At 42.0% G+C, this 26,436-nt stretch overlaps 2 protein-coding genes across 23 annotated transcripts in view; both read left to right on the plus strand.

The window, feature by feature from the left end:
• Positions 1-21,693, plus strand: part of USP54 (ubiquitin specific peptidase 54) — a 115,828-nt gene extending 94,135 nt beyond the window's left edge. For 11 of the 13 annotated variants that reach the window (XM_075025788.1, XM_075025794.1, XM_075025795.1 and 8 more), the window contains 6 exons: positions 712-904; positions 3,156-4,612; positions 6,940-7,058; positions 8,133-8,273; positions 9,781-9,967; positions 10,697-12,132. In XM_075025788.1, coding sequence (XP_074881889.1) covers positions 712-904; positions 3,156-4,612; positions 6,940-7,058; positions 8,133-8,273; positions 9,781-9,967; positions 10,697-11,355 — 2,756 coding nt within the window. In that variant the 3' untranslated portion in view covers positions 11,356-12,132. Of the gene's footprint in view, positions 1-711; positions 905-3,155; positions 4,613-6,939; positions 7,059-8,132; positions 8,274-9,780; positions 9,968-10,696; positions 12,133-20,581 lie in introns of those variants that run through there. The other 2 variants (XM_075025800.1, XM_075025801.1) reach the window with 2 other exon arrangements.
• Positions 21,694-23,096: 1,403 nt separating this feature from the next.
• Positions 23,097-26,436, plus strand: part of PPP3CB (protein phosphatase 3 catalytic subunit beta) — a 51,113-nt gene continuing 47,773 nt past the window's right edge. For 3 of the 10 annotated variants that reach the window (XM_075025804.1, XM_075025806.1, XM_075025805.1), the window contains exon 1: positions 23,098-23,409. In XM_075025804.1, coding sequence (XP_074881905.1) covers positions 23,340-23,409 — 70 coding nt within the window. In that variant the 5' untranslated portion in view covers positions 23,098-23,339. Of the gene's footprint in view, positions 23,410-26,436 lie in introns of all 10 variants that reach the window. The other 7 variants (XM_075025808.1, XM_075025810.1, XM_075025814.1 and 4 more) reach the window with 6 other exon arrangements.

Below are 26,436 nucleotides of genomic sequence, written 5' to 3' on the forward strand. Positions count from 1 at the left end.
CTTGAGTCCTCTGGATTAACAGAAATGAGCTATGCTGTACTTGACTTTCATGATGAAAAAAGCATAGGACATTGAAGTGCTTAAATGCATTGTGACCTTTGAGAATGTGTGCTATGTGATTTCACTTTATTTTTGGTCTTTTTCCATTATGACTGGCTGTCTGTCTCACCCCATGCTCCCTTCTGTCTGTATGGAATGGCTGCAGACAGAGTGGGTAGCTCCTGTGCATTTGCATTTAGAAATTGGCTCTTATGGACTGCGGAATAAGGGGCGCAACATACATCTGTTGTGATAGCTCTATTAGCGTCCATTCCAGCAAGGTATATGCTGAATCTCAAATACCCAGCTGGGTATTCCTGCACATAAAGGGAGTCCCAGATATGGAGGATACAGGAGAAGGGTAGATGACAGAATGAAGCATCAGTGTGGTAGGCTTGGAAGAGTCTGTGTGAAGGGGATGAGAAGTTGGGCTAAAACATGGTTAATTTTTTTTTTTTACATTATTTTGGTTTAGTTTTAATTAACATGTTTGGACACCTGGCTAAGCTGAATGTGCATTAATGGAAACAATAGCATCCTTGTGAACTCTTGTGGCAGTTTTTGCATGGTCCATGTTTTATGTTCTTGCTGCATCTTTTTTCTTTTTTTTTATTTTTCAATTTTATTCCTTTTTTCTGTTTGTTTTCTGCTATGTTTTCTTTTGCATTTTAGCTAAACTAAGACTTGCCATGCATGATGCCAGCGCTAGCACTCACAGCAGAGCCCTAGTCGATAAGAAGCTGCAAATCAGTATCCGAAAAGCCCGGAGCCTCCAGGATCGCATGCAGCACCAACAGCCATCGCAGCCGCTGCCGCCGCCAACCTGCCACCCACCACAGGGTGGCACCATGGCCCAGTCTACAAGGTAGTCCAAGTATATCACCTAGAACCAGATCTGAACTGCACCTATGAGCAGTGCAATCTGGAAAGAAATAGCAAACTCTATATATTCCTCTGGATAGTCCCAATCCTACAGTGTTACTCCCTATTCCTTTCTTTTTTAGGTTAAATCCTATTATAAGTTGGTCAAGTCCTGTGTTCCCCCCCCCCCCCCCCCCCCAGTCTTTATAGAATAGGTCAACATGCCTGTGTTCAAAATGTGATCTGTGACAGAGAATTGTAGCAGTCAGTGCCTGGCAGCACCGATGTTTTATGCACCCAGGGACAGAATACAATAGACAATAACCTGGCTAAAAAGGGGGTGTGTGTTAGGATGAAATGTGCAGCTGTTTATCATCAGGAGCAGTTTCAGGACTCAGTAGAAGTGTACCACAGTAAAAATCTTGCTAGAATTGCTTTTTTGTTGGGAACAGCAACCAGTGTGTTTTAGTGCTCTGTACTTTGAAAAGTGTCGAGTACACTGATCTTTTCTTTCTAGTCCACTTCTCTAGTGGTGCAGTGGTACAACTCTTGGATCCAGATCCTGATCCTGTCACCTTGACTACTCTCCCTGATGCTGTATCATTCTTCATTTTCCTTCTGTGCTTCCCAGCATCCTGTAGCTTGGCTTAGCAGCCTCTTCAGTGTCTCTTCATGATTCTTTCTTCCATATTGACTTTATAGCATAATTAACTCTGCTGTAACTGATCCTTTCTACCTACCCTCTTCAGCATGCAGCTTAATCCTTCTTTCTTCCCATGCCATTCCCTTCTAGCACTAGATCTTCCCTATCCAATTTCTAGGCTGTTTCTTGAACTGTTACTTTTCTTCCCTCTCCCATTTCTTACATGTTGTATTATCAGAAGCTTAGATGAAATCTTAGATGAGAATCCTTTTTCTTTTCCTTTTTTTAAAATGCCACATACAGCTATATACTAAAACTCAGTTAATTTGCACACCTGCCAGGCTATAGTTCATAAAGTTCTTTTCTTTTTCTGCAGTAGCTGAATTATATGTAATGAGGACTGATCTTTTTGTCAATCAGGGGTCCATTATATCCTCTTTTACAAGAGAAATGCAGAGCCCCAATTATGCATTTTGGCAGATTCTAAGAAAATGAAAGAAAGGAACTTTCTAAACCAATTTTGTTAATGCTGAACTTGCTCACTGCTGCTCTGTGAAAAGAACATTACTTTTGCAAAAAGTTATAGCCAACCAAATGTTAATATTGCAGCCAATGAAAAGAATCTATTCATAGCCAGAGTTCTGTACTCTTGCTTTGATATAAATAACATTGTAGATGGTGCAAAGTTTCCAATTACTCAGACGAGGTCATTCTGCTACACATATCAACTAGGTCTTCATGATAACTTTCATTTTAAGCACTTCAAGGAGGAAACAAAGCAATGATGTTACAGTTTCCTTAAGTTCTCTGTTGGAATTGGTTGTAGCCTGTCATTTTCTCACAGGCATGTGGACTTGGTACTGGTTTTTCTGTCTGCATATTAAAATGCTAATTAAATGCAGAAAAATGCCAAGAACACATATGACCCAAGGATATAATTGTCTTGCATTGACACATAAAAGACTACAAATTATTTTTTAGAAGTATACTTAGAATACAAGTTATTTATTACAAAATAATAGTTATATATTTAACTCAAATTTTACTTAATGTGTTGGATAAATATCTCAAAGATCAGAATATAAAGATGATATGAGAGAAATTACAACCTGTTCCTTCCATTTGTCAAGTCATTCTTAATGAAGTTGCCTGGAGAGATGGGACCTCATGGAAATACTGTCATTTCATGTTCAGATCATGAACATGTCCAAAGTATTTTCAAAAGTATTTAAGATGTTAATGTTGGAAACAGTTGTTTTGTTTTATATAATGCTATTTTTACTATTCTTACAGTTACCCCTACCCACATGCTCAGTCTGCTGGTTAAAGTGCCTAGGGTGCTGTACAAGAATACTTTATATAGAGCCTAACTGTAGCAAAATACTCTTAAAAATATGAAATGGATTCAGTAGATGAGTTATAGCAGGAAATCATGGTTAGAAGCAAAGGACTAACATGTATGTATCTGCTGAATTAATGCAAAATCTTCATCAGAATATGGTTAGCAAAGACAGGTGTGTTGGGGTATATGTCACCTAGTGCAAGTTCTGTACCCTAGGGATAAATGTAAGCAATGACTACTGCTAATCATTTACCCTTCTGTGTGTTTTAGTGAACAGACTGGCCCGCTCCAAGTACTGCTGAGCCAGGAGGTACCACTGGAACCCAACAAAGAAGTGGAATTTGGGTCCAGTTCTTTCTTCCACCCACCTGCTTCCTGCCATGAATTGCACTCATCATTATATCCAGAGTCTTCCTCCTTGCCCCCTTCTGAAAGCAATCCATCCAACAGGATCTCTCCAAACTTCCAGTCTGCTTCTGCTGATTTTCATGACCAAGTTCCCTCTTTTCCCTATAGGCAAGGGTTGGCAGAGAGGTCTGCAAGAACTGAGAATGATGCCCACCATAGTGTGGAATTTGCTGACACCACAGCCACAGGGCTAAACGACTACAGGGAATGCTGCAGTAGCAGCAAGTTAGAAGAGGTTCATAACATAATGCCTATTCTCACATCTCAGTACAAATCCAAGGCTAACACAGTAAACTCTGGGTCTTTGCCTACACTGTTTCCCTGTCCACATCCACCACAAGCAGCATCTCCTGAAAAGGACAGCCAGCACAGTCCTTGTTCCAAACTTGCAAGCTCTCCAGTGCAGCCCAGCATTGATCATTTAGGGGCCTACCATGCAATGACCCCTGCAACTTCATCCCCTACACGGCAGTGCTCCTTGGATCCTTTGCAGAAAACAAATAAGTACTCCAGAGCAAACAGCCATGAGATTTTATTACCCTCACGGGATGAACATGGCACAGCAGAAGGTTGCAAATCTGAGGCTTTTAGTACAAAGGGACATGTTCGCTCCTTGGCAGAGCAGTTTCAGAAAATGCATACAGTCTCCCAGAGAAAAGGTAATCATGAAAAAGGCTGGATTGCTGCAGTGTGTCAGGATGAGAAGTCTCCAAAATTAACACAAAAATCTTTCATCAACCCTTCATCCTCTGATTACAGACAGCTAATCCATCAAAACCAAGAGAACAAAAACCAGTCATCTGAAAAATTACACTCAACTGTGGATCTTAGGGATGGGGTAGTTTCTTTGGAGGGTTTTAGTGCCCAACATGTTGCTTCTAAGAATATTTGTTCTCACAGTGAAGAGCTGTGTAGAAGAGGTGGACAGAATATAGCAGACCCTGCACCCTACCTGGAAAGGCACTGTCATGATGGAGGAATGAAACAGGTGGATGATGGAGCTACTAGTAGCGTGGTTGCCTCTATGCCTGTGGACCGTTGGGTGGATAATGTTACTAGGTATTACAGTTCTCAGAAGGCTAATAAGAATACTGAATGGCTTCCTGTGCCTGGGAGGAGTCCACCGCTTTCTGATCAGAGAGCAGTTGGAGATGACTTGAGCAGGATCCCAGTACATCTGCATCCACAGTGGAATCAAGACACAGAACAGGAGCTCTCAGAACTGGATTCCCTCTATCAGACTAGTCTGCAGGCATCTCAGGCCACTAGGCCTTTCTTGGGAAGACAGGACAGTGCTAGGTATCCATTTGACCAATCAGGTAAGAATGATGCAGCTGTTTCTCTTGGTTGACCTGCTTGTGTACTCCAATATAGGTGAAGGTTGTTTTAGATACATGGGCATGAATTTGCATACAGGTGCAGAAAGATTCAGGTTGTGAACTCTGAAAGCATTCTAACTATACAGTTAGAGAAGCAGTGTGATAGCACTGTCTGGGGAGGCTGCAGAGTAGCTGTTGATCTTGGCAAATGGAGAGCAACATCTGTTAAGAGTAACATAGAAATAATTGATCCTGTTTTCAAGCAGGGAGCTAGCTGCTTAGGTCAGGCTGCTGAACTTTGCTGTTTGAAAGTCCTACATCACCTCTGGAATTCATTAAACTGTTTCTATGCCTGAAGTTAATGTTCTCCACTTTTGTGAATTTTAACTGATTGTATTGTATTTGAGAATTTAGTCTGTACCTGGTTGAGGGGAATAACTTTCAAAAGTGTTCCAGATCTATGGGAGTTGAACTTGTGTTTTGCTAAGGACTACCTCCTTTAAGTCCTGGAAAATTACTTGTGAAAGCAGCACTGGGGGTACACGATCTGCAGTAAAATCCTTGAGACATTGTGGATTAGTTGGTGCTGACAGAGAACAGATTCCATTGGTGAGAACATCCAGCTGTTGGCTGGAGACATTCAGTTAGAGTCTGATGGCAGCAGTCCAGTTCCACTTAAGCTGATCTAATCTCCTGCCTGAGATAGGGCAACCCTGATTCTCTGCTTAGCACAAATGAAGCAAATTTCTTCGTAATCCATGTCATAGCATTAGAGCTACAAATTTTCTGCTTAAATATAAAGCAGCCTGAAACTTCATGGATACCAAAGTGAGAGAGAGAGAGGGATGCGCGATATATATTGCAATACATACATAAGGCAGGTGGTTTTTCCCCTGCCCTGCACCTGTGGAGGTGGAGCCTCCATCGTTCCTGACAAATCAAGCCTGGCCCTGGCCAGACTGAATACTGCAGTAAACTCTTGAACAGGTTTTTATTCAACAGTTCAGGTTTTCTATGAAACTCTCTTGTCTTGCAGTCCACTGGCAGACCAGGTGACACATCTGAAGGTGGCCATTTCCCGTGTTATCCTTTTAGTTTTCTTTCAGAGTTAGGCAAGATCTGACCTCACAACCTTGCAGATATTCTCTTGCATGGGCTTGAATCAGAAGGTCTTATGTGTTCTATTTAGCTTACTGATTTTGGAAGCTCTTTCTGGAAATCTAATAGGATAAAGCCTGGTTGCTTTAGTGTTAGCTGGAGCTTCAGAGTTCTGTCATCAAACAGTCTGTTTCTTATGCTGACACTTTTCTTGCTTATTTTCTGACTACATACATGAGGGAGATGAGATACAGATATTCTTGTAAAGTGAAGAAATGCGTTTGAGATCTTTACTTCTGGTTTGCTGTGACTTTCTTCATAAGTTCTGCAAATTCTGTATAAAAACAAAAAGTTTGAACCAGTGCATCTGCTGTGATGAACTGGATGAAAATCACCTAAGTGGGTCTAGGACAGCTCTTTCTCACTTTTGACTTGGATTACCGATTCATTTGCAAATGCTGTTTAAGCTTTCTGCCCCATATCAACTGGTTTTGTCAGACCTTTGCATTCAGAATCATGGTGAAAATGCCTGTTTCATTACTGAAACTTTACAACAGAGATTAAAGCAAAGACGTGATCCTCCAAATGCCGCCTCAATGCAGAAAATGTGTCATTACCAGCACATCACCTTTCTTGCTTTATAGAGAAATTTCCTGTGACCATTTTTATTAGGCCATTGGTCTGCCTGTCTCTTCCATGAGAAATTTTAGGATTATAACTGGATGGTGGGGATCACACTGAAGTGAAGTAATTGTAGCAATTTTAGTTAAATATAACACTTTTAACTATTTAACCAGCACAACAAATGGCTGACAAACTGTAGCATTGAGTGGGAACAAGCAGGTGCATATGTGAGGAACTTAAAGCTGATAAGTCTTGTCTATCCCAAGTAACTTGAGGTAACTTGCTCTTGGTAGCTGATTTTCTGCCCCTTTAGGCTCCCTAAACTCTCTCACCTCTGTATCAAACAAGTGCTTATGTGCAGTTAAATCATTTAACTCTTAAATAGTTCACCTAACTGCTTCCCAGAAGCCTGCAAAAGGGTGAGTAAAGCAGACTTGAGTATCCTGATAGACTGTCTCCCCTTGAAATGTTGGGAGTTAGCTTATGTATTAATGTTCAAAGGATCTGTGAAGACTTCTTATTTGGTGTGTATAGTCTGTCTGGTTTTGCTGAAGTCAGACTTAAGATAGTCAGAAATGTGCCATATTATGCATTTTCTTTCCCAGTCTCTGCAAACATGAATGTGAGGAAGCTGCATGCTACAGCTGGCATGGGTCTCTCGAAAACGCCAACAGCAGAGATCGAGCTCAGTCTGTGTGGATCCGCTGTCTCTTCTGTCTCCAAGGTGACATGTTACTTAAGATGCACTAGATGGGTAAGGGCTTGGCCTGTGCGAGTGAAAATTTACAATGGGAGAAGTGGAATATATTATGAAAAAGGTACTGGGGTCATTGATAGTAATGTTAGAGAGAATTTTAAGTGCAGTTTAGCTCAGGATTAATTAGCTAAAAAATGAGTGACTCGTGCTACATGCAGCTTGCATGCAGTCAAATTGTCTAAATTTTGACTTTGAGGAACATATCCCTGAAAACTTTAAGATGTAGTCTCTTTGAACATATTGACATGAACTGCATTGCATCTCAACTTATAACTGCTTGATGTTACTACTTGCAGGGGCACAGCCTTGGGTTTGGGTTTTTTTTACTCTGTCACTACATATTTTGAAAGTGGGGGATAATCTGGTATTTGCTACAGTTAGTAGTTGATCACCTCAGAGTGGGAGAAGATGCTTTTTTTTCTGGGGAGAAACTGTTTAAATAACTGGCAGTTACATATCAGTGCCTGTACATGAAAACATACAAGTATTTTCAAGGGGAAATTACATTTCCTATAGTACTTCCATACTATTAAAGAAAGAAGGAATAAACATTTCCCTTCCTAACATAAGATTAACAAGCTTCCAGCACTCATCAGATAATCCTAGATTTTTTTGTTGTTGTTGTTATGAGAAGACTGTAGTACTTTATCATAGGATGTCAGCTGCAGCCATGATTATTTCTACAGGGGCAGTGATGCCTGTAGCAGCAGTTAGTCCTTTAGGTAGGTTTATCCTAGTAGAGACTTTTTGTCCTGGCTTTAGATATTTACAGGAGAATGAATCTCACTTAGACAAATCAATCGGTGTATATTTGCTAAAGAAAGAAAGACTATAAGGAATAATATTTTTAATCACCATATCCAAATGGACCCATTTGCTTTAAGCATTCAAGGTAGTACCTGCATGAAGGATTTCAAAAAAGAAAAGGTCATGGAGTTTCATTGAAGTATAGCCTGTTAGATTTATATTGATCTCTCCAATATCAATTTTGTATAATAATTATGGGGAGAACCTTTTCTGAAAGTGTGGTATTGTCTGCAGGTCATGTGTACCAGAGAACATAGCAAGGAACCAGAAGACGAAGAAATGTACAGTGCAGAGAATTTCCGTCGCATTGCTCGCAGTCTCAGTGGGACAGTCATCTCAAACAGAGAAGAGACCTTGGTCTCTTCTCACAGTTTTGTAAGTAGAATGATGTGCAGCTTTCCAAAGAGCCATCATCTGTGTGTATGGTTGCTGTTTTCTCTCTCCACATTTCGTAGTTAACAAACAAGACTGCAGACAACTGAATAATAAGTGATGATGAAAGCTTGTCTTTGTGAGTTTTTGTTCTCTTTTTGGAAGAAGAACGAGCTTTTATTTAAGTAACAAAGCTATCTTCTTCAGGAGTCATTCCAGAGTAGTACCTGCTGCAGCTGGTAAGCACATGAGCTAGTATTACTTGCCAGTATACAAAGGCATCCAGTATAAGCATTATTTTCAGTTGACTTGGAGAGTTTTCAAGAAAGCTTTTAATGCATCTATAATTTTAAAAAGACACCACTAACCATGTGGAAGTTTCTGCTCTCTTGTGTGTATATTCAGCAAGTTTTAGAGAGTAAAAGTATGCATAAAGGGGAGACAATTCAAGACTTGGTACATAACATGCAGTCAGTTACATACAGGAGTAACTAAAAATAGATTGATTTTTCCTTTGTTACCTCTGTTAAGTAGCTTTAGATGCAAGTTAAAACTGCCACTGAGGAGAACAGTAACAGATTATTGTTGGTGTTTAGCAACATAGCCAGATATAATGTGAAGGTTAGGCTTGGACTGATTTTTTTGTGACCTGTGCTTAGGTTTTGATTTGAAACCAACTGCATAATAAGTGTAGAAGAGTCTCAGTTGCAAAATCAGTTATTTAGACTGGTTGGTCTGATTCTATCTGTCTGCTGTGTACCATAAGCTAAGAATATGTCAACTTCTGAACATTTGCTCCTCAGTGTGCTTTAGTTGAGGGCTTTAACATGTACCTGGAGGTACTGGCAGAAGCAATTAAAAACCTCTAGCTGTCCAAGACCCCCCTCTCTGCTGAACATTTTTATCCCCACAAGAGAATCAGGCAATAGGATGGGTGTCTGTCACCACTCTTCAAGTTAGTCACTGGGCTTAAGTCTGTGATCGTTTGTTATGCCATTCAGCCATCCCTCCTTTGGGGTAGGTACCTCCTAATAGAGGGAAATGGTACAGCACTGGTAAATACTTCAGCTGCAACAAGTAAATCTGTTCATAGTCTGGAATTGGAGCTTTCAGTAAGGACTGCTAGAAAATAGGAAGAAAGGATCAGCAGTACCCTTCTTTATTTCATGGCTTGTGTAGCATGGCAGTTCCAATGCTGACTGGCCTGCCATCATTCTGTGGATTCAGTTTGTGAACCAAACCTTCATGAGTGGTTTGTGTTTGTTTTGGCTTTTTCTGCTTAGTCTATTTCCAGTGAAATGATCCTCCTAAGTAGCCCACCACTGCAGTAAGAGCCTTACTGGACTGATGCAGCTTTTATGTGTATTTCTTTTTCACATACAGATGCATGTTTTTATTCTGGTGACTCATCCCTTTCCTTGGATCAACGCCATTTTTGCTTGATTCAACCCAACTCTATGTTTACTCATCATTTTATGTTCTTTTCTTCTCCTTTCTCATTTTATAAAAGGAAGCACCAAATACGAGGAAAATGCCAGTGGACACCAGCCACCGTTCTTCCAGCTCCACTTCCCTTCCTTTCCCCCATGATCCTCCTGTGTTTCCCTTTGATCCCCAGCACAACCTAAACCAGGTGCAGCACCTACCCCATGATGTACTGATGCCCAGCATGGTGGGCAAGGCACGTAAGCTGTCAGGTAATCACAGGACTTTTCATCCTCCTTCGTGATCAGAAATACTGCTGAAATACAACTTTTCAGATCTTGTCTTTCATAATGATGTTTCACCATCTGCCTGAATTCCTCCAGAAATCTGGAGGGACAAATCATGTTCTTTTTTTTTCTTCTCTGCCCTTTTGAGTTGTTCTGTGGTCCTGTGCTAAGCGGACATAACAAAAGGGAATAATCTTTATGGAAACATTATGATAACTTTATATATAACCATATTCACATTTTTGAGGTATTTTCTTTAGCATAAAAGTAGCAGTAAGGCCCACCACCTTGTCATGTATGAGAATACTTCCACAAGCTACTAATTCCAGCAACTCACACATATAATTGTGCCAATAGAAATAACTAATTCCTGCATGAGAATTGTTTTCCCTGTGACAGCCATCAAAACCAGTTTGATCTACCAGCCTTGAAATATCTTGTTGGGCTCCTTGATGACACAAGGGCTATTAAAGAAATCTGAAGTCTGTGACAGCAGCTGGAGTAGGATAAGGAGGAAATACAGTGAGGAAAGTGAATGCTAGAATGGGTACAGCTAGCTTTTATTCAGAATTGCATGTCAACCAGTAACTGGATGTACTAGTGATTTCGTTTTTCTTCTGTCACCTGTTGGCCACAGCTGAAAGTTCTGACAGGATGAGACAAAAAATATAACTAAGCAAACCATTTTTTTTTTTTTCCTCCCCCCCCCCCCAGGAGATCAGAAGAACATCATCCAGAAACTTTTGGTTGTGCCTGACAGGGGTGAAGCTTTCCAAGGTGAAGACTACCCAGGTGTGGCACTGAGCTATGGGAGTCTCCCTTGTACACCCAAAGGCACCCTCTCCCAGGGGCAAAAGCCTCTTGTTAATCCACATTTAGGAGGTGGAGCATCAAGTGTCTCTGGCTGTTGGCTGAACACAAGCTACCCTGCCAGGCAAACAGCCACGCTACCAGATAAACGAACAACGCTCTGGGGGAAACATGCTGGCCAGCCAGGCAAGAGTTTACAGGAAGGCTTTCTCCAGCAGCCTTCACAACATCAAATGCATGAATCTTATGCCATCAGTTGCAGGCTACCAGCCAGCACAGACTACAGCACTTTAAGAATAGCACGTGAGCCTTCTTGGGATCCCGGTGCCTCTCAAGGTTGTCCTGTGCCCCCTTCTTGTGTTAAGGCCCCGGGTCCAAGGAGAGTTGATATGCCCCCAGAAGAAGACTGGCGACAGAACAGCTACACCCCTCAGCCTGGCAGAAGGCGAATGCTGCCAATGCATGTGATGGATGGGACTTTTTCTTCTGCTTCGGAAGCACACAGAAATATGCTGGCTCGCGCAGCAGCAGCTACTGGCACCATGCAAAATAATGGCTGGTGAGATCCCATCCACTCCATGTGCCCTAATAAACCACTCTGTGAACGGACTATAGCTGTTGCCAGAGCATAGATTACATGGAGACAGCAAACTCTTTTAATCAGTATCTGTGCCAGTTTTGTCTTAAAATGTAGCTATACAGTATGTGGAAACTAATTGCACTGTATTTCATTTCTGACACTACTGAACTGCTGTCTGGATGGGGAATCTTAGGTATTCTAGTCCTGGCCTCTCCTAGCAAAAAAGTGCAATAGGAATGGTAAGCTTCAGGGGCATTGGTTTATGGGTAAGTTCAGAAGTATGCATATGTTTTGAAGGAAGACGGCCACTAACAAAGGACACTTTTAAGGACTCTCTTTCATGAAATGTAGCTTTGGTAAATTTTTCACATAAAAAACCCAATCCTTTTGTTTTCCTCTCATTCTGCTCTCCTGTTCCTTCCTAGGGAAAAAACCTGACCCACCTTCCAGGTTCCAGTAAATCTGCACTTGGCAGGCTGGCAGTTAGTAAGGCAAACCCAGTTTTCAGTGTGCTGAGATCACAGGCAGAGATCACAGCTGTAGTTGCTGCTGAGGAAATGGCAGGGAGACAATGTTCATCAGTAAATGAGAATTTTCCCCACTTCCTTAAGGCAAACTAACAATGCTTCAAACAGAAAAGACTGTTAATGCTGCACGCTTAATTACACCAATGTAAACACAGAATAAGTTTAACTATTTTAGTGTCAAACATACTTGCTTTTGTAAGTATTTTTCAAATAAATCTATGAAAATAGTTCTATTTACCTGTGTGTATGAGCTTTCTTTGCTATTTGGCTTTACTCATCAGTTGGCCTGAAGCTGCTCATTTATTTTCTTATACACTAACAAACATGAGTAAATTGTTTATTATAGTTCATTTACAATGTTCATGTAATAAATATTTAGTTAGATTGGAGGAAATGTCTAATTTTGTCCCTGGATTTGATGTGTTTCATAACTACTGTGCTTAACTTTCCCTTCCTAATGAATAGTAATTAACAATGTCCTTTGGAAAGTATTTTGAGACTTTGTTGGAGGGAAAACAACAGAATCCGTGCAAGATGGTAGTGTAATGCAGATAGCACTCTTATACAAAAAAGTCTTTAGAAACGATTGGTGTAGTGAGAAGTGCCATTTTTGTAAGAGCTGCACTCCTGCTCTTGCAAATGCTTTCAGGTGTGGTGGTTAGGAGTTGTTTAAAAAGGCAGAGGAGTCTGTTACAAGCTTCCACAGAGTGGGACTGGAGCTGTGGTGATACTTGCCCAGGCAGCCCGTGGAAGGTCTAGGCTGCCCTCTAGTGCAATGTATGCCTTGGTAAACCCCTCTCGCAGTGCTGCTCTAGGTGAGCGTCCTCATTTTAATTTCATGTTTTGCACTTCGGTGCTTGATGGAATTTCAGCAGGTTTTGCTGTTTAGTCTGAGATTGAGTCTCATTTGTTTTAATAAATGTCATTTCTCAGCATCTTGTTTCTAAATAATTGCTGTTACGTCTGTTACTGTTACAATCTCATGTAACTACATTGCCCTAAATTGTGTTTTACATTTGGGATTGTTGCACACTTCTGAGTACTTAACTGCTCCCACTAGCAGTGGTTACCAGAACAAAGCACTGCTTTCTTCCACCCCTCCATTTCAGAAAAACACTACCAACTTTTGACTTTTTCACACAATGGTTTTGCCAATTTAGTAACATGAAAGTTTCAACAGTACTAATTTTTTGCTAATTTTCCAAATATAAAACCATGGAGTATTTAGTTGAAACAACTATTGGATTAGGGTTTCCCAACAGATAACAAAATCGTTAGTCTCTCTGGCTGCACATGGACACAGCATAGCCAACTGCTAAATTTCTAGCTGTAGAAATGATGATTTTAGGAAGTGACTGCAATGCAGAGGAGGATATTTGGAGAGAAACATTCCTGTTGCAGTTCTCTCTTTCTCTTTGGTAGAAGGATACTGTTGGAGTAAAGGGAATCTGGGCAGAAGCAGCCCCTGCTTTGTTTTCAGCTTTTTGTTATCTTCAGCAGTTGGAGAAAGTTACAGTAGCCCCAGGATGCAAATGAAGACTTGGATAAGCATTTGACACTTTGCTTGACTACAGCTATAAAAAATTCAGGTTGCGGAGTGGGGCTTAAGTAGTCTTGAACTCAATTATCTAAAAAAATAATCTGCCAAAATAAAGTACAAAGTCACCTCTTCACGAATCAATATGAAGTATGGAACACTTGCAGATAAAGAAAATGTGCGTGCTTAGACTTTTTTATTTCTTTTAATCCTAGCTACTGGGAAAGAGGTAGCTTCCATAAAGTTCTGCAGAATAATCCTGAGTTGATGCAACTCATTTTAATCAGTGGTATCCGGTTTTTCTTTTAAAGGGAACCATTGTTTTTATTCCATTATGGAAGTTACAGCTACCAGCTTTCGAAACTGTTTTGTAAATGTCCTGTGTATATCAATTACTATGAAATTAACTCAACCAGAGGCCTGAAAAGGAAAAGTTGGGATGTAACCTCTGAAATATCTCCATACCAAGCAGTATGTTAGTATATCAGAATAGAAACAAACTGAGGTAGATTCAGCAATATATTTAACATGGGAGAAAATATGAAGCTGGAAAAATACTTTTACTTCATCTGTAGCTTGTGCCTGCAAGTCTTAGTGAGGTTATTAAGTTAATATTTACCTATATACCAATTCATTTGACTAACTGCTAACTTCTAAGCCTCTTTGATGATATTTATTGGCTACTTAAACCATAGAAAAATCAATTATGTATTAGTTTAATAGGTCATTAAAGTTCATTGTTGCCTATAAGAAGGGTGAGGAGGGAGCTTCCACAAGGAATTCAGCAGCTATTTTAGAACAGTCTTTCTTCTTAAAGTTTATAAAGTTTGTAAGCTTTGATGCAACATAATCAGGGCTTCTTTGTAAAATATCTGTCGCTGGCTGCAGAGTAGGTTAATGGATGGAGTTTAGTGAAATGAAACCCCCCACACTCAAATTTACATTTTAAAATAATTTAATTTCAGTTCTCCGAAAAATAAAATTCTTATTCATTATATTTGTGTGATCTCTCATTGTGTTTGTAATATGCTTTTAGACCCAGCTGTGTAGGGGACAAAAAAGGGCAATAATAAAATGAAGACTAACTTGTTCTAGCAGTAGCAAACTTCTGTAAATATAATAATCTGTATATGGAAAAGGAGCTACCTAGTGCAGTTCCTTGTCTGGAAGGCAACAGAGTTTGTGCACACTGTTTACGGAAATCATACGCAGACCTGCTGAGGAGCAGATTTGTTCGAATGGAGTACGTGCTAGAGTGTACAGCACTAGTGAGTTAACCAAAATGCACTCTGCTTTAGAGAAGTGAGCCGCAAAAGTGCAAAGTAAGTGCTTGGTCCTTCCTAAACAAAGGCTGCCGCACCTATGTTAAAATGTGGGGAATTTGGGAAGAGGGAAGGAAATGTCTTAGTGATATTTTCCATTAACGTTGCATGGTTGGGGTGGCATGTATAAAGTGTAGGCAGGATTCCAGATAACTGGCAGTCATGCAGGTTTTGCATCTGATGTCATTTGGGAAGAGGGCCAGGGTACGGGTGTGAGGAGAAGAAAAGGAAAATGAAAGACAAGAGCGAGATGGTGGATTGGAATAGGAAGGAACAGATGGATAGGGGAAGAAGACCAATTGAAAGAAAATGCGTGCATTATGTCTCCACTCAGATGTGTCCATCTTTCCAATGAACACCCAGCAACTGGTCTGTGAACTTTCTTTCCTTCTTTTAATGGATCGATTCCTGTGCAGAGTGTCTCCTCAGCACCAGTCTGCCGCTGAAGCTTTTGAGAGGGGAAGATTGACTGACATAGAGGGTAGGCAATGTTCTTTATAGGAGTCTGATAATGTTCATGCCATGGTAAATGAAACTGCAGAAACACATACTACTGCTGTATGTATAAATAGACAGACACAGAGCAAACAGTGTGGGTTGTTAGGGTTTTTGCCAGCTGGGGCAAAGATAAAAACATGCTTGGTTTTACAAATATTTCACTTGTTAGGTCCGTTCTGGAGTCTCCTAACATTGTGCTGTCTCCTGTTCAGCACTATGGGTGGCAAAAAGCAGAATTATGGGATTTTCACCTATCTGTGCTTGCTGCCTCTAAGCATTTTATCACTGCATAGTCCAGAACCTTTTCAAGCCTAGTTACATACCTGTAATGCTTCTTTTACGCTAGTTCTTCCACCATTACTAACACTGATAGTCACTTGTAATGTTTCAGAAAATGTTTTAGAAAAAGCAGGTTAGATTAGTTTCTTCTATCCTATTGCACTACTGCTGAAATTATTTTCTATCTGCATCATTCTTCTAGTTCATTGAAGGATTTTTTTATATTCTTTAAAACCAAAAAACTATAACTTGGAAATGTTTTTAAGATTGCTATTTGATTAATGGAAAAATACCAACTAAGGACTGTTGGACTCGATGATCTTAACGGTCTTTTCCAACCTAGACGATTCTATGATTCTAAGACCAGCTATACAGTTGCTTCAGAACACTGAATATGTTTGCTAGCTTATTTATGGAAGCAGATGCAAATGGATGAGTTCAGCTGAAGAAACCTAAACTTCCTTATTGGCATTGATATAATTTAGTATTCATTCTTGAGTGAGTAAGCACTGAATATACTCATGAATAAGACCAAGTGTCTGTTTGTAAACGAACACATTAGGTTTGTTGAAGGAGGGTTATCTTGAGTTTGGGATGGCCCAGTCCCAGATGATTTACCAGTAAATCATAGGCTTGGAATGTTTATGCGTGTTTGTATCACTAATCAAAAAAATTTTAAATATGAATACATGAGAAAAGTGAGTACAATAAAGCTGCACTTTAGTAATAAATTTAAGAATAATTTCATATTGTTAAATTTTATCTTAACTTTTCTACTACTCGGGCAAAGTGATTTTGATGGCAGTCTAAGGTTATCTATCATTCCAGTTTTTTAACTCAAAATTTATACTGGTTAATTGTTAATGTGACTGTCAGTTGAGGGAGTTCCAAGCACAGAACTCTTGCTAATTACAAAAAAAAAAAAAAAAAAAAAAAAATCAAACCATTCAAGATTGTCTTAAGCAGCTTAAAGCACATCAAAGCATGAGCATGTTAACATGTAATATCTATGTGAAGAGTAAATGGTAGCTGAACACAAGTAACTTTGATTTACAAATCTTGACTTGCTAACCTTGAATTACTCGGCTGGAATGCTGCACGTAAGGCTATTTTAACTAAGGAATACGTATTTCTACTTCTCTTGTCTGACAAGGTGTTGGTTGTGAGATGCATATACATAGATATAAATAAAATTGTATAACCTACCATCATAGCTTATATTCTATTTGAAAAATCTCTGGGTTCTGTTTGCTATGGAGCTACTTGTTTTGTTGCTTTCAAATAATTTGCTTTCAAATTCCTGTAGTTCTAATACAGCATACTAAACTCCAGCTTTTTGTGAAGGTTCAGACTAACTTTTTTTTAGATATAAAATATGTTAATCAAGTTAACGTTATACTACCATTGTCAGCTACAAGTTTTTAGAAAGCAGGCATGTGTTTAAGTACATTTAAGAAGAAATAACTGATTGTTCATGACCCTACGTATTAATTGTTCTGAATCGGATGAAATAATGCATAAATAATTTTTCCTTTTGCTTTGATAGTTCAGTTTGTTTCTCCAGATAGATGAAAAAAAACCTCAGCTGATGTTAAAAGAACCATTTCAGTGCTGTAGACTGGTTTTGGTTTACTACCCTTAGAGGCATAAAGAAGCTATTTAATATAACAGATAAAACAGTCATGTTTATGAAACCTTACTCATCTGAAAATGGAGAGGAAGGTATGTGTGTGGGAGTCTCAACTGATTTTTCATAATAAACTACTGATTTGAATACAAGTATGTAATTCATATGAAGAGCTGCATGGTACAGAGCAGAAAATAAATTCATTAACATCTTCTCATAGTTTGGGGGGGGGGGAAGCCCACATCTTTCCAGTGGTTTTATAATTTTCTAATTGCATATACAAAATAGATAGTAGGAAAGCTTTTAAATCCTTATGTGGGATTATTTTGGGATATCCTTTTTCTGCATTCATTTAACTATTTGTCATGACCTCAGGTTTGCCCAATTATGAGGGTCATTTTTTGTTCAACCCTTTCTTAAACTATCCAGTCCCAATGGAACAGTTGATTCTTATTAATGCTTAATGGTGTTTGGTCTCAGTAGCTTGGGAAAAGGATGCAGAGGAATAGGTTGAAGGCATAGTTGCACTCTTGCTATCTGGTAACAATGGCCAGATGTGTGTTTGAGAAAAGAGTGCATGTACTCTTCAGCAACTGAGTTGTCATATCTCCGCCTTTTGAGGGTTTGTTCCCTGCCACAGTTTCCTTTACAATTAATGGGATTTCTCTGATCTGTAGGATATCATGTTCATGGATCAACATGCTTCATCAAAGTTTAAAAAAAAAACAAACCACCCACAGTTTTGCATCATAATTCCTGTTATAGAGCAACAAGATAGTTGTTTTTTAAGGTCTTATATGTAGACCTGCTTGCTTTGAATACTTTGTTAGTTAAGTCTCCTGCTTGTGGAGTCTATGAGAAAACTAGAGAGAACACAAAGGAGGGCAGCAAAAAGCAGAGTGAACTCAATTTTTAGAGTGAGTAGAGGTGACTGGATCATAGACTATTAATATCATCAAGGTAGTAAGATAAATGAAGAGAGGGAATTGCTTGGTCTCAAATGGTAGGAGAAAGAGCAATCGCTTAAGGCTAAGGAAGGAAAAGTTTGAACTAGATAATAAGGGTGGGGGAAGGAATGCTTTAGGCAGAGCAAGTGAGCAATGTTTTGCGGAATCTAAGGAAGAGTTTGAGGCACCATCACTCCAGAGGTGTGAGATTTAAATTAAAGATGTGGCTGGTAGATTTTGGTATGAAAAAATCACCTAAAATTCTAGTCAGGCTAAGCGGCACAGGCTGGGTTGCCTTACCCTATTGTTTACAGTTGTGATATGATGCAAGGAATGACTGTGGTTTTGACTAGCTTTTAAAACGTAGTCTGTACTTCCACAGCCTGTTCATAGAGGTTACCAGGGAATGAAGGAAATGTGTGCAGCAAGGGAGCGTAATGGGATAGACTGTAATAGTCAAGTAGCTTGTAATTTATACCTGTAACTATCTATTAATTCAGTTTGGGTTTTTTTTTTCTTTTTAAGTCGGTGCAGCTTCTCAGCACTGGATGACATTGGCAGCTAGAGTATTGCAGTGATAATGATTTCGTGATGCTGGAGAAAATGGCTTAAGACTGCTTTCAGCCTTTCTGAATGATGCCCTCATGTTACAGATAATAAGGTTTGCCATAAAAAAAAAGGCTTTGGAGAGCAGGGAAATCTTGTGTCCTCTTAAAAGAAAGCTTTCAAGTATTCATACTGAAACTTGGTACGACAATATGTCAAAATGTATTTAAAATAAAATGCGGCTTGTTCTGAGGCAGTCTCACAGTTTATACCAACCGCAATACTATTTCTGGCAATTCAGAAAGGACAGTTTCAAGCAGTCACTAGTGAGAGTCAATGAAATGGAACAACCTCTTAAAAGTTTTGTCTTCCTCATCTTATTCTCCTGCTTATAGCACGTCTTCCCCTGTCAGACCTGGTTTATCTGTGCAAGATTTGCTCTATGCATCTTTCTCTTGGGATCTGGAATATATCTCTCTCTCTCCTGTGATTCAATTTCCTTCTTAGAGTTTTAAAAAAGTTCTTATTGGGTAATTAGATGATTCTGGGACATTGCATTGTGCCAGTTTTAAAGATATGTCGCTGTTAGAGTCAGAAGGGACTGTTCTAATCATCTGACCTCCTGCATGAGATGGTTACAGAATTTCATATAGTCATTTTTATGTCTAACTTCCTTCTGAACTTCAATAAACAGCACTTGTTGTCTGAGATGATGATTTACTAAAACATAGTTGCTACTATACCTTGCAGTACTCAGTCAGGGGAGGTGTCGGAAAAGTCAGATTTTAACATAACACCTTTTTGCTTAAACATCTTTTTTATGCAGCTTCAGTGTGTATTGCTTTGAGATGGAGCCAGAGGAAGACCAGGATCGTCTGCATCCCAAATGACTCCATTCCCCGTGGTACAGAATAAGATGGATTGGCTTGATTATTCCATGTGCTTCTTTTGCTGAATTGTTTCTCCATTACGAAAGCAGTTGTTCAGACAGCAGACCAGTGCTACCTGCTAGCTAATGGTTTGGAATATCTACTCAGAATAGGAATCAGGGTTTTTTAGTTTCTTTTTTTCTTTTTTTTTTTTTAAATTCGGTATTAAAATATGTGGAATGGAATGGCCACTTGGTGGCAAAGCTGAACAGGAAGTAAAATGCGACTCTGCTTTTCAGAAATACTTTCATTTGTCTGGCTGTTGTGGTAGATTTGTGGGAAACTGTCAGGATTATAAAGGCACACTGACTTCTACCTGCAAGGCTACGTTTCTGTTTGTAATTGTGTTCCTAAGTTCCTACAATTATAACGCTACTTGTGGTGCTAATAGAAATTTTTTGATTCCTTGAACACAAGATGTACCGAATCAATCGGCTTTGCTTTCACCACGAGGTGAGTTGGGGCAATGTGAATGCCCCTTCCAGAGTCTCTAGCAGATTGAGAGACAATACTACATGAAAAAGCTTCAATGACAAGCTAAAGGGCTTATGTAGAGTTCTGTAGTTCTCTCTCTCTCCCTAATGTAGGTTTTGGTATTGTCCTAATGGCAAAGGCACATGCTCTGTATTTAAATGAGGCAAGATGGAATATGTTAGAAAATTGACAACAGTAAAACCCCAAGGTAACTGTGCTAGCTAACCTCTCTTCCTAGCTGTTGTTATTAAAAAAAAGGTTATTCAAATTATTATTTTTAATGCTTTAAGGAGATGTGGTTTGTAGGGAGACATAACACCATTTATCACATCAACCTGATGTATTGGGAGGTGGAACTCAGCAAGATTTTGTCTGTATGAGCCTTTCCTTTTCTTTAGGTGATGCCTGGATTTGTCTGGAAGTGTTTCAGCATGCAGGGCACTAGGTATGCTGCCTAGAAGCTGATAATGTCTCCTGGCACAGCACCGTAACAAAATAAAATTATGCTATGCTTTTTCCTCAGCCAGAGTTCTGACTGCATCAGCCCCTTTTACTTCATACCCCAGGAGACCAGATGCATGTCAGCTGCGGGCTCCTGAGAGGAGAGCAATTGAAAGAAGTAAGAGGCATCTCTCTTGCAGCTGCACTTCAGGTGAGGTGAAGGGGGTGATTCCTGACAACACTCAGCAAGGTCTTCGGTTCCCACTGTGTTGGGAAATGTATGGACAAATGAATTTCTTTACGAGAATCGCTCTGCTGTTTCACACTGTCAAACGTGCAAAGTGCATTTGTTACCGAGCTTCTCTGGATCCTAAATAAGAGACTGAATTCATTCCCCCTGCTCCTTGTTCCAGCAGATCTACTTTAAGCTAATGCTAAGTCAATAGGAGCAACATTCACTTACTGCCCTTCCTGTCCCGTGCTCTCACTGCATATTTTGGATGGATACATGTGTATGCTATTGAAGCAAATGAGCTTTTGTTCTATTTAAAAAACAGGCCCTTTAAATTGGTTGTACAATGACAGACATTTGCAGAACATGTGGTATGAAGTAGTAATTCCTGCTACTGGAAAGCTTAGCGATTAAATCCAAAATAGTCATCCAGGATTTCTTCCATGATACTCTAATGTATCCCAGCTCTCTTTTTGCGTGCATGCACACATCTTACTCATGGACATGGAATTAATAGAATTCTGGTTTTCCAAAAAATTTGGAGTCTTACAAGTGTCATTAATAAATAGCCCAAGGGTTTATAATTCTGATTCCCTTAAAATTTTCAGTTGCTTCCTTGAATGTCTTTACAGTGATGTTTCATTCAAAGTTTCTTGCTTGGACTGTATTGGCTATGTAATGAAAAAGCAAGGTCAACCCAAGCTCTTGTGTAACCCATCAGTTTTAATGTATTTTTGCTTGAGCCAAACAGCTTTTCGTGCTCAAGATGGCAGGTACTCACCTCAGGTGTCATCCTTTTCCCTTGGACCTGAATGGAGCAAGAACCAAGGCCTTGCTGGAAACTATTACCTCTGAATTTCTTTCTTAAATTCCTGGTTTATTGTGTGAAATAGTTTGCACAGCTCAGTACAAATAATGCATAAGAGCTGTATTATTAGCTGAGATGCAAAGCAGCAACTATTCAGATACACTGCATTTGATTAAATATGGTTATATGTGTATGTTTAGGTGTTTGCTAGATCTGACAGGGTTTGTTGGCAGATATTTAAGTGATGCCAGATTCAAAGATTTTTTAGTTGGGGTTTTTTTGGGGGGTGTTTTTTGTTTGGTTTTGTTTTTTGTTTTTTGAACCCCGCCAATTTCTGTGATCCAACTACAGTGCAGTCCTGCAGCTAACCTGCGCTGGTACAACTAAGGATACACTAAATCAGAGGAGAGAGGGTGAAATTATTAACAGCTGGTACAACAGCCAGTAGGAACTACTTAGCTTTTTTCATCAGCAAAGCTAATTTAATACAGAGTAGTCATAAAGAATGACCATCTTCGCTTAGATTTACAACACTTGTACCAACCTTTCTGCCAAGGCAAAGCCCTGTCTTACGCCTTGCATATGGTTGGACCCGTTGCTCTACACAAACTTTGCCTAGTTTGTCTATACTGGAAGGGCCGTGGTTTGCTGCATTTGCAAAGGTGAGGCCAGTGGTGCAGTGCCGTTACCTCCCCATGCAGCTCTGTGCCAGGGGCATCGGGGCTTGGGAGGGGGCAGCTAGTGCTGCGGTACCCGGGGATCTCAGTGGTCCTGGCTGCCTCCTTTGTCCACTGTTGTTCAGCTCTAAGGGTGGAGCAGAGACGTCTGGCTGCATTATCTGGCGGTGGGAGCTGGCAGGAAGCCGTGCCCAGGTTTTTCCTGGGGCGGGGGGGGAATCTTCTTTTCCCTCCTCCTCCATCTCCTGTCCTAGGGTGGCCCTGCACCTAAGGCCTCGCCTGAGAGCTGAGGCTGAGGGGCCTCTTCCAAGGGTGCTGTAGGCGAGAGACGCCCCGGTGAGCGAGCGGGCGCTCTGAGGTGGTGCCCCGCGGGGGGAGGACTACGGACGCCCGTTCAGCCCGGACGGGGAAAGCGACCCCTCCGCCGCCCTCGGGCTTCGCCGCCTGACAAAATGGCTGCCAGCGCCGTGCCGCCGCCGGCGGGGCCTTGCCTCGCCCCGGCTCCAGGAGTCCGGGCGGCCCCGCGGAGCTCTCCATGGTGGCCACCGGCCCGCGGCCGCTGGGGGCCGGGCCGGGCCGCTCGCCGCGCCGCCCCCCTCCTCTACCCGCTCCGCCGCCACCCCCGCTCTAGGCCCGCCGCCCGCCGGTCCCAGGGGCGGGGGCGCACCGCGGCGCTCCCGGCTCCTCGCCCGCCTCCGCCGGCCGACGGGGTGGGGAGAGCCCGGGGGCGCGGAGCCGCAGCGTCCGCCCATCCCCGCGCCCCGCAGTGGAGGCGCCGCCCCGGGGAGAGTGGAGTTTTGCTACGCTCCCTAACGGCCGCGCTGCCGGCGCGGCGAAGCCAGGAGTTTCGCCACGCTCCCGTAGTCCCATCGTGGGGTGCCGGCGCGGTGCATGCCGGGCCCGAGGCGGACTGTCCCTTCGCTGCGCGAGGAGCTGGGAGCCGCGCCTGCCGCCATGTTCCGCTGGGCCGCCACCGCCCGGGGCCTTTAGCCGCCCCCGCCTCGCCTCGCCGCCGGCCGCCGCGCGGCCCTCTCGCCGCCAGCCCTCCGCCGGCGGAGGTAGGCGGACGAAGGCGCCGCCGCGCACAGCAGCCGCCGCCGGCGGAGCCCGGCAGCGCCTAGCAATGTCCGCCAAGGAGGGGAGCAAGGTGCTGCTGCTGCCGCCCCACGCCACCAGCGAGCGCGCCGTCAAGGGTGAGCGTCCCCCTGACCCGCGCGGTCTCGCGCCGCCCGGGCCCTCGGGGAACATGGCTGCCCGGCGCGGGGCGGCGGCCGCCCCGAGGGTCCGGGGACGGCCGGGCTCGGAGGGGCGGCCCGCCCGCGCCTGGGGAGAAGGTGCCTGCGCCTGGGGAGAAGGTGCCTTCGCCTGGGCGTCTGCCTCCCGCCGAGCTGCCCCCAGATAGGGATGGGAGCGGCGGCTCCGCGGGAGGTCTGCCCGGCTCCCTGCGGAGGCGTGGGGTGCCCGCACGGGCGTGGAAATGCCCGGGGGCGGCTCGGTCTGCAGCGGGGGAGAGGCCGAGCCGGGCGCGGACGCTGCCCGGGGTGGCAGCGGGGCTGGCACTGCCTGCGGTGAGCCCCGGGGCAGGCCGTCTGCGGGAGCTGCCCGTGGGGCTGAGGGTCAGCCCGCCGCGGGTGGAAGCGGTGCCTGGCCGAGGCCTTTTTTCCCGGCGCATCCCGCCCAGGTGCGCTGCTTTGGCGTTGCAGGCAGGAGCGTGCCTGTGCTCTGCTGGCCGGGGGCCACCGGCTTCCCCGCCCGGGGTCTGGCCCCTTCATGCCTCGTTCTCTGCGGGGTTTTTCCTCTGCTTGTGCAGAGGAGATCCTTGTAATCGTGGGAGCTGACAGCGCCGAGGAAAAGGGAGTAGGAATCCGGTGCTGCTGCCCTTTCCATTGGCTGCCGGTTCTCGGGCTCCCCGTTCCAATGGAAAAAATTCATCTTGATCTATTTCTTCGTGGCCTTTCTTGGTAGTGCAGTCTCGTGGGAAGCCTTTAGAAGTCAAATGTTATACTCCTCAGAAGAAAAAGTAAAACGTTTTAAAGTAGATACATCTGTGCAAAACTACGATGGTCTAGCGGCCAAAATGCTGTAAAATACTAAGATCCTTGCTCCGGAGCATGTCAAGTGTGTCATTTTAGTAGTTGAGGGGAGAATAATCCTTCGCAACTAAAGTATCCTAAAATATATTCGTTAGATCGAAATTGTCAGCTGAGAGGATAGCGTAAGTAACACTTCAAAGAATTTCTAGGGGTTTGTTTACTCAGAGTATAGATCTTCTTATTTTTATCTCAAAGATTTTGATTTTGAGCTGTATTTGACCATGCTAGTGTGGACATTTGTGATAGCAGACCTGGGCTGTTGGAATTCATGGTTATATGCAAAGCAGCCTACTTTTAAGATTGACATTTCTACAAACACAGGGTCTGATTGAGTTCGAAGGGGTGGAGATCCATTCGTTTAACTTTTTGTATAACAGGGGTCTTGAGAAATGCAAAGGATGTCGTCGTCTTCAGCAGGTCTTAATTAAAGTCTTGGAATCCCATAGTGTGTTTTGGAAATCTGCATGTTTTCCAGTAGTCTGGAAAGCTTTGTTCACAGTAAGTTGTTAGTCATTTTGGATTGCTTAACCTGTTGATTTGTTTGAACAAATTTGCAAGAGTGAAAGTAGAAAATGTTAAAACTAGTCTGTTGGAAACTTGTACTTATTATTGCTTCTTTAATGTGTAGCGTTTAGACTTGCTGAATTTTTGTACTTTTACCACAGTTTGTTGTAACAAATTAAGTTCTTCAAACAATGCAAGAGGACTAATGATAAGTGATTAGGTACTTTAGAGTGTGCTGGAAAACCTGCTGATTTCCAATCACTTAATAATTCAGCTTGTTAAATGTGACCTGTGCACCTGGTTGTTTAAAATCATAGCTAAGACTTGCTTCATTCTAACAGGATTACACCCTGGGGTTACACTACTTCTTTGAACCTGGGTGTGTAGGATACAGAACTATTGTAAAGGTAATCGGGCTTTGATAGCTTCATCTGACATAATTACAACCAGTTAATGTTCATATAGCAGTATCTTTCTGTTCTTTCTGTTGACCTGTCCTGGCCGCACCTATCATGCTGAATCACTGGCTTCTGGGGAAAGCCTGGACAGCTGTGCCAAGCTGTCTGTGTTCTTGATATGAAGGACAGGGTGGTTTGGTTCCCCCCTCCCCCATTAGGTGCAGTGCAGTTGGAAATACTTTTTTTAGACAGCGACCCCAGAGGTGCAAGGTTGCCGGTTATGTCAGTGCTAAGTGGAAGTATCTACGCAACATAAGTACGTTTGTTGAAACCATGTTAAAATGTGATAACTATGTTATATCCCTGTTCACAAACAGATGTGTTGTCTCTTGCGTACCAAGAAATGTTCACCATACTCTGCGATGCTCTCTTAAGGTGGGCCCTTTGCTTTTGTCAAGACAACACTGCATATTAGGGGATCCAAAAGTGTTAATTTTTTATACTGGAAATGTGTAGACTAGGTGTGCTGATGAAACTGTTAAGACAACAGTTCAAATGGTTGCATAAAGTCTTATACTTTTAACTTCTGTAATGCTTATGAATTGCTGTGGAAAGTGCCTTGTTTTTCATAAGTATCCATTTATTGAGAATTACTAATGAATTTATTTACTGGAATAAGGTTTGGGGATTCTTTTCTAGGTGATAATTTTTCGTGTTTATTTTGTTTAATGTGATCCACTACAGGAGGAAAATAAAAAAGTGTAAAAGTGTTCTAAAAAGTTAGGGGTTTTGTGTGCCAGCTCTTTTGCCAAGAAAAAACATCCTTGGGGCACCCAGGCTTTCTGTGTCTCCTTGCTGAGACATTTAATTTGTAATGTCTCAGGTCCTTGAGGAGAGCCACAGAGAGAAACGTAGTAATATTATCTGGTATATCTGTGCATTGGTCTGTATTTCAGCTTTCATGGTCTCCATGTACTGGGTCTTTTTGGGAGGAAGTGTACATTCAGGACTTAATGTCTGCTTATATTTGCATTGTTTCATCTGTTGCTTTTATTTTAGCTTTATTTTCTTTCTCTGCATTACTGGAAGAGGGGAGAAAATAACAGAAACCATTAAATTTCAGAGGCCATGAGAAATTAAATCCTTTACTGCTAATAATATATGCTGGCAGAAATGGGCAAGAGATGGTCACCCAAGAAAAAAATGGTTAAATTATTGTATCATC

Source organism: Buteo buteo, chromosome 4 (assembly GCF_964188355.1).
Source record: "Buteo buteo chromosome 4, bButBut1.hap1.1, whole genome shotgun sequence".
NCBI lineage: Eukaryota > Metazoa > Chordata > Aves > Accipitriformes > Accipitridae > Buteo > Buteo buteo.